The following is an 8984-nucleotide window of genomic DNA, read 5'->3' as shown; positions in this document are numbered from 1 at the left end:
CGCCCTCACACATAGTACTTTGAACAGAGATGTCCTTCTCCAAAGTCTTCAAGTCTCTAATGATCCTCAATGAAATCGCATCCTTCCTCCACAGGGATGCTTTCACAATCAGCTACCTCCCTCTGATGCAGCATCAGTCTTCAACAATAGAGATATGGCAGGAAACCTTCGTCATTACAGGTTATTGTACTGTATCTGGCCAATGATGGTTGGTCTCATATACCATCGGCACTAATTGCATGACTTAAATGTCATTGTCTGTATTCCCATGACACGTAACCTAACACGTGCACGATGTACAATTGCTCAGTCCTCCTGCAATTCAGCAATTCACCTGATTATCTCCCATCTCGTGAGAAAAAACGAGATCTGGGGAAATTGCTGTCCTGGTATATTTAAGTGAATAAATTAACATTCTTCGGTGGCTTTGTAACTCCAATTTCATATCGATCAGGCAATGATTCCACTAATTACACATTGATGATGAGTGTTTTTCATTAACTTCGAAAAGGATACCAAAATGTTCAGTTTTGAAATTTGTTTATTAAAAAAATATTCCATCAGTCATAATGTGCACCACTTAAGGAAAATCAAATTTCTTTAGAAAACGTCATCGCAAACGGTCAATCCTTGTTAATCCAGACACACCGCAGCAGAAAACTGTTTGGTATGTAAAGGGGAGAATATCAATTACACTTGGATACGGATATTAAATATTTTAGAGGTTTAGAGGAGCCCGACGTGGTCGATTTAACTCTCCTCTTTCGTCACCTCCGCTTTCCTGTCACATTGAGATACCAATAACTGATTCAAGGTTCAAAGCGGATACGTTATGGCATTCTGACTACAAATGTAGGGCGACAATGGCGATCAGATTTTCTTCTGTGAATAATGAGCTAACAACGAACTAGATAGGTCTCAATCATCATCAAGTGAATCAAACACATGTAATTATCCCACGACCACTGAAGTGCACTTAAACGTTAGCGAACCTCTCTACTGTCATTTACAATTGCAAGCAGTGAATCAACGACGGATCAATAATCACGCCGATCACTGGGGCATGAAAATTGTAACAGATTATTGTTGTAATTCCACTGTCATTGTTCCCGTGTTATTAATAGGCACTGACCAGTAAATGTAACCATACCAACAGAACAGTGCTTAGAATTTGGATTCTAATAATGTTCCCAAAACAGGTATAGCGCTCAAATTCAACAGACATATGCTCCGCTGAAAATGTTACGTTGTCATGCTTGTTCAGATGCCACCGGGGGCGATGGTGTAGCCAAGTAGTTAAAGCGTCTTCTCGTCACGCCGAAGACAGGGGTTCGATTCCACACATGGGCACAAAGTGTGAAGCCCATTCTGGTGTCCCCCGCCGCGATATTACTGGAATATTGCAAAAAGCTTCGTAAAACCATACTCACTCACTCACTCACTCAAATGACACCGTCTCATGGCAGGAGTTCTGTCTTGTGGCGTCAGGCAAAAAACAGGCATTCTTTACCTATCGCAACACCTAGTGTCCTCACTGATTTAGTCTGTCATACAGACCCTGAAACAAATATACCCAAGAAAGCCCATGCAAGTCTAGAATGTGTGGCACCGGGGCTCCTTTCATTATTTTTTTTTAATTATTATTATGAACTGTTTGTTCTGTAAAGTATGTTCATTTCAGAGGCTAGTTGTTCGTCTATCACTGATTGTCAGTGATCCATTCCTAAATATGTATCGCTTTATTCATGCTTCTTAATCAGACCCGTGAAGATCCGTGTTAGAATTGATCTTCAGTAACCCATGCTTGTCGTAAGAGGCGACTAACGGGATCGGGTGGTCAGGCTCGCTGACTTGGTTGACAAATGTCATCGGTTCCCAATTGCGCAGATCGATGCTCGTGATGTTGATCACTGGATTGTCTGGTCCAGAGTCGATTATTTACAGACCGCCGCCATATAGCTGGAATATTGGTGAGTGCGGCGTAAAACTAAACTCACTCACTCCTTTGTTACGGAAGCAGTATCTGCAGCTGCATCTCTTTGCTGTTTACAGAGGAGATTGGAAAACTAGTATGGAAGATCACAGCTTCGTTTCCCCCAAAGTCAAACATATCAAGACTGATAAGTATAAACTGTCAATTAGGTTCATCCCTTTTTATATATATTCAACTCCTCTTGGTGTCTTTGGGAGGTGTGATAGTCTATTGGTTAAAGCGTTCGCTCGTCACGCTGAAAACACGGGTTCGAGCCCCTACACGGAACAATATGTGAAGCCTATTTCTGGTTTCCCCTGCCGTGATATCGCTTGAATATTGCTAAGAGCGACACATGCTATTCATGGCACATTGGCTACGGTTGATATCACTTTTCATTCTGCAATACAGAATGATATCATCCACCTTGAGAGTGAACAATCTGAAGAAATGACATAAATGAAATCCGAATGAGGAAAACACATACAGTTATCTTCGCGCGTTATTTAACACAAGAGTGACATAAATGCAATTCCATGTTTTGACCTGTACCACATGTTACCGTAAATCAATTCTTTATTTTGATTAATGCCATATGTTCCCATGTTTGCGCAGGTGAAAAACTGACTAGCCTTTGCAGTTATTTATGCCTTCATATTTTCCATTTGATAATGAGTTATAACCACATTTTCATCTTATAGTCAATATCGTACGATCGATTTTTCTTCGGGATTTTCTATGGCTGTTTACCCAACAAGTCGGAGTGTCAGGTATGATGGTTGGTTGGTAGTGCTTAACGCCGCACTCAGCAATCTTCCAGCTATATGGTGGCGGTCTGTAAATAATCGTGTCTGGACCAGACAATCCAGTGATCAATAGCATGAGCATGAATCTATGCAATTGGGATACGATGACATGTGCCACTGAACCAAGTCAGCGAGCCTGACCACCCGATCCCGTTAGTCACCTCTTACGACAAGCGTGGGTTGCTTAACACCTATTTTAACCCGGAATTTCAGGGTCCGGGTGTATGAACACCGGTACGATAGTATTGTTATGCCTCTTCAAGAACCATTTTATGAAACTGCCATTGATCCCTGCAACCCAACATCACAATAGAATTGAAACACTGACAAAATATTGCGGGGACACGCCTGAACAGTGCCCAATACCGGTTTGAGCAGCAGCGTACGATCGACAGTTAATGTCGTGCAAAGACCATTCCGCAGGCTATGGAATTGATTCTGTGGAAATGATTTTTTTGTTTCTCAGTTGGTAAATCACAAATTTAATTATGAACGGATATGAACATAACACACAACGAATTGACAGAAAAACCAAACTGTTCACGGCCACATCACGTATTTGATAGAGCCCATGTGTGGGTCATCAGTGATAGGCCCATCACGTAATTTAGGAAAGATAATGCGAACGTTGATTTGCAATTTCGGGTTTGCTGCAGTTGAAAATGAGGGTTCATTAAATGATGATAGGCATTCTGGAAGTTGGTGAGTCAACAAATGAAACATACAACTTTATGGATGACAACTTCTGGTTTATTGCGTTAAGCGACGTTTCGATGTAGATTCTTACATCCTTATCAAGCTAAAAGTGACTACAACCAAATGGTGAGGAGCATATATACATGGTATGTTGTGACAAGCAGCAGATTAACATTAACAACAGCATGTAATAGAAATAACAAGTGGTACATAATTGGAAGAGGCCAGTAGGGAACTGAACACAACAAATGGCACTAGTGATGAAGGGTTCATTCCATTACCTCACCTGTTTCACGGCGCAGATACAATGACAGTCGCTGGAGATATTCTGCTCATCAGGAATACAGACTGGAATGGTTCTGTCCCAGTGCTGCGTCAATAATTTGCCATTCTTGGGACTTTTGGCCATCCTGATGCTTTAGCACACACCAGACGTGTAGGCATCCAAGATATTCTTGGCAGAGTGCGAAATAGCCACTGGTCCGCTAGCCCCAGGCTAGTAAATGTCCAGTCGGGCCAGTAAATCTCCACTGTCACTGGCCCGACTGGCCTAAAAAAAATGTTCATCATATAGTGGTGACTTATTAAAAATAATATTTCAGAAATTCAGACCTGTGTTTTCGTATTTGTTTTTGATGGTATTTCACCTTTTAGTAATCTTTTGCTTAGCTTCTGCATTCAAATTTCGGGCTAGTGAATTATTTTGTGGGCTGGTAATTTTCAGGCGCAGCTAACCCAACTGGCTAGCAAAATTTGGAAACTGTTTCGCACACTCATTCTTGGGCGGGTTCCGTTCATCACCCTCGGGCAAGTCAGTTTTAGTTTGTATACGAGAGGGATGCTGACTCGGCTGCGGAGAATACTCTTTGGCTTTCGACATACCAGTTGTACACCAGCTGATGATGAATGTTTGGGTCAAGGGAATAATATCTTTTCCCTCAAAGGAGGGGCGTACATCATGCATCCGAAGCTATCACTTGATGATAATCACTTTCCCCTACTATTTGTACGAAGTATATATTTATAAATATACAAAACAACAACTTATAAAGTACAAGTGATATTTGACTGGGATAATGTTCAATCTCACACCCAAATTGGGAGACATCACAGAAATGGTTTGTGTATTTTCACATAATTTATACATAATTTTGTGTATTGTGAAATACAACTTAACATGTGTCAGTTTGCGTCAGTTATCCTAATAATGTGATATGTATTCCCCTTGGGGTCTGAAATGAAGTTGCTCTGAAATATCAGAGTTATAATATAGTAATTGGTTTCTCTGAAGGGATACAATGTAGCTCCTGACTGTGCATGGAATGATGTTCATTGCCACGTTCACCATTTCAAGTCGTTCATGAATCATTCCACAGCAAAAACACGTCAGCTAAGCTGTAGTTCCCTATTTGCATATGCTTTGTTATCATATATTCAGCTTGCCATTTTGTGACCCTCCAAAAACAGCGCAATGGGAATAGTGTTGGACGCAAGTCAAATGAGTCCAGATTATTGAACATAATGAGAGAAAGCCGATCCATGTTTCAATATGTTTTATAGTTCAGCCGATACGTGTATAATTGTCTCCAGTTTCATTCAGCAATACATGGAGTATATTTTAAGGAGGGTTTTTGTGTTAATTTGTTTCAGTGTAATTACATTAATCGAAACATTCCTTAAGTCCATTGTGGGGTCGAGATAGCTCAAGCTGCTGTCTATGCCGCTGGTTAGAGTGAGTTGAGTTGTTGTAAAACTTTCTGTCCACAGAATATGACGGGATTTCTGGACAAAGAAGTGTGCAAAAGAGACAAAAAATAAAGCAAAGTGTCTTGGAGTAGTGATTGAAAACCACAAACTGTCTCCAATATATCTTATACATCAAACCGACCATGAAAAACACATTCCACAAACACATGTATTGATTCAGAACAAACACTCAAAGCAGATTACAAATATTTGCATGGAATGTTCAAGAAAGCAACCATTATGAACACCACCAACATTATCACACAACTAAGTTGTTGTCTCAACCGCTTTATGCCAACAAAGTCTGTTTATAAACGAAGTATACTTCAAACTAAAGTATGTCGTTGCCGTGTGACCACAAATATAAAGTAGTCTTGGTATAGCGGTAATTAGATGATGACAGATTGTATCAGGTGGGAGCATTAGGCTGTCGGGTATGCCCAATACACGTACATGGGATGTAGCCTGAAGGAGGATACCTGATTGGCTGCACCTGGAAAGGACTGGCCAATCGAAGACTATATAACACCCGTCTTACTTCTGGCACGTGTGGGCACTGGACATCTGTATGTAGATTGTTATCAGCAATAAGACTCGCACTGGAATACAATTAGAATAATGAATACTTACAACAAAGAGAAAGACACCAAACTGAAGTCAATCAGATTTGTATCAGAATATTTGTTACCAGTCAGGGAAGGACATAATGTATGAAACTGCTTTAGGCCGCAGCTAAACGTTGTTGACCAGCATAGTGTTTGGGGGCATAGTCAGATTCACGTATCACTGCATCGCTGCAGGGTTAAATAATTAAAATTTACGATTCACGAAGTTTCTAAATAATGTAACTATCACCAGAGATCAATTGTAATCTACCTGTTTTTGTGCAAAAATCAGGTAATTAATGAAATATATGATGAAAATATATGATTATGAAATATTTCAAAGATCACTGATTCATATAAGATTAAGACATCTCACGAGTCAAATTTTCTTCACGTCTTTTCCACAAAAAATGTTCTAAACGCTTTTCTGAGGCATTGAATGTTCTAACGTTGATCATAACAAAGTCGCCTGACGCTGTTACCAAAACCATACAAAAAAGCATGCTCGATTGGACCTCAAACACTGTGAAATGTGAATACAAAGGCTGATGCTGTTGGAATATTGTTTGATACGAAGAGAAAGTTAACTATTTCATGTTATCATTCCAATCTGACACTGTCATTACTTTAAAAATATATCTAGTAAAATTAGATGTGATCATGTGTTGATTATGTGTTTGATAAAAGACCGGTAATTTACTGAAGGCTGGTTGTATAAATAGCTCAACACAAAATATCCTCGAAAAGAAGGATCGTTTTAGAAGTGTGTAAACCATTAAAAAACAAGACGCTAGAGATAATAAATCACCGTGGCAGTATGAGCAGCTGCATGACCACTCGTGGTGACGTCGACATACAGGTGGTGTTCCGCTAGGTCAACGTGTCCTTTGGGTAAATGAAACAATGTGTATTGTTATCATCATTAATAAAGTTATGAAATATTGATGACGGGGTAATGTTAACGTATCTCACAAACCAAATGAAACGATCCTATGATAAGATGAAGGTATTTATAGGTGGAGGACAGATGTAGAATCCTCACTCCACACGGCGTCGTCAGAACAGAATAGAACAAAGCCAAACAGGTAACTAAGCCATTTACATGTTTGTATGTTATGTATTCAAGATTCATGGTTCACTTCCAGGTGCTGTATACTTTTATGTGACGCTTGCTTAACTAAACTAAGATGTGTAGCTAGAACTGACATACTGAGAGAACAATTATTTTCTTGTTCTTTTTTCACTATATACTAAAAACACTGTGGTATCGCCAAGTGAATGTTGAATATAATACAATTCCGATATAAGCAAATGGTGTCGACGGAGCTATTACAACACGTATTAGCCGGTTATGTGCATGTTTCTGTCAGTGTTCTACTTTTATGGGGTCACAAGTGGACCAGTTTGTATAGGGATCATTTTGGCGTGATAAAGACCTTTGATCGTTGGTTCAAATCCCATATTTGTATTTTGTTCGATAGATGCTTTGTACAAGTCGTCTAAAGCACTGTGAGTCATTGTCATAGTAGTACACCAACGTTGGTTCGAATCCCGGTTTGGAATGATCTGACACAAAGTTGTAAGTTAGTGATACAGGTAAAACATATGATCACACTGATGTTAATCAAACAATGTCTGTTATCTCCTATAAGATTATGTCAGTATCATGTCAGATTATGTTCATCGTACCTTCCATGTTATTGCAATGTTCATGTTTTTACTAAGACCAAGTTACGGCGATGGCCTTAATTCTACAAAGTAAATGTTTCTGCAATGACCATGTTACTGTTTCAGAACGATGTTTCAGCTGTTATACCTCCTTCTGCTTGCCATCACCTTCAGTCATTTCACAGGTATGTTTTCGGACCCCAGCAGGGCAATATTCGTTTTACAATTTAAACGTGTAACTCAATGATCACCTCTTGCTATATACCACTTAACATCAATGAAGATGAATGCATTTAACTGCATCATGTTGAAGACATTCTTGTTTATATCTACACACACTCCTGCTAGTTCTTCGTCTTCATAAAATACATGGAACTATACATGCGACACACTAATGTAAAACAATGAATCAAAAGCAGCCGATATTTGTTCTCCTTCCAGCTGGTATAAAACTCTGGAACTCTAAAACGCCAAGAAGCAACACAATATGGCGCGGGAACTGGAACCTGGACAGTACCACGTACAGGGGTCAGGAGTCGGTGTCTGCTGAGCCCAACCCCGACGGGAGTACCTACAAAGTTAGTGCCATCTCCCTCTCCCAGGGATCCTACGGCCTCACCGATCTCTTCAGTGGAGCTGAGTTCTACTCCGCTCCTTTAGAGCCCAGGGAGTGCTTGACCCTAGTCTACAAGGTGTGGTTCGAAGACAACTTCGACTTCGCCTACGGTGGAAAGTTGCCGGGTCTGTACGGGGGCGGGGTCAACTGTACGGCTGGAGGAGACCCAGGCAAGGACTGTTTCACATCCCGCTTTATCTGGAGAACAGGTGGAGTAGGTGGAGTGGCACTCTTCACCACAGCTCAACAAACACCGGGGTTCTGTGCCACTGAAGGAGTGGAGTGTAACGACGCTTGGGGACACCGACTTGGCAGCGGAAGTTTCCAGTTCCAGACCGGAACCTGGTACACAATCCAACAAACCGTTCGCCTGAACACCCCCGGGCAGGCTGACGGCTACGTTCGGATTGCTGTTGGGGGCGTTGGTAAAGTGTACGACGTCAGTAACGTGGTAATCAGAGAATCCCCGGATGTGAAAGTCGATGGCATTCTGTTTTCTAATTATTTCGGCGGGACATCGTCATGTTCCGGAAGTCCCGTTGATACCCATGTCTACTTCCGGTACTTTGTCCTCAAGGACAACTTCTGCTAGAAATATCACAATAGGCATCCGTTTACCACAGATTTTGTCCAACGACCACAGATTTTGTCCAACGACCACAAATTTTGTCCAACGGGTCGTGAAATAAACTTGACTTCGCCATCTTTGTTTGATGTTGTTGATATTCTGCTGGATTGCTTGCCTATTTGAAAACAACGCTAAACGAGGATGTCTTCCATTGTGTAATATGATTACGAAGCGAAGTTTTACATTTTCATACACATCCATAATTAAACACACATAGCGATATTCATAATGAATAAACAGTCAGAAT

The 8984-nt window shown here is 40.7% G+C and overlaps 1 protein-coding gene across 1 annotated transcript; it reads left to right on the top strand.

Annotated features, from left to right (window-relative positions):
- The first annotated feature begins 6855 nt into the window (after nucleotides 1-6855).
- Nucleotides 6856-8759, top strand: LOC124292461. The gene is made up of 3 exons (XM_046729550.1): nucleotides 6856-6910; nucleotides 7620-7678; nucleotides 7935-8759. Exons 2-3 carry the CDS (start codon nucleotides 7624-7626, stop codon nucleotides 8699-8701), a joined length of 822 nt encoding a protein of 273 aa, XP_046585506.1. The 5' UTR covers nucleotides 6856-6910; nucleotides 7620-7623; the 3' UTR covers nucleotides 8702-8759.
- Nucleotides 8760-8984: the final 225 nt, after the last annotated feature.

Source organism: Haliotis rubra, unplaced genomic scaffold, assembly GCF_003918875.1.
Source record: "Haliotis rubra isolate DU_JTF1 unplaced genomic scaffold, ASM391887v1 Scf519, whole genome shotgun sequence".
NCBI lineage: Eukaryota > Metazoa > Mollusca > Gastropoda > Lepetellida > Haliotidae > Haliotis > Haliotis rubra.
This window is presented reverse-complemented; position numbering and strand designations above follow the sequence as displayed.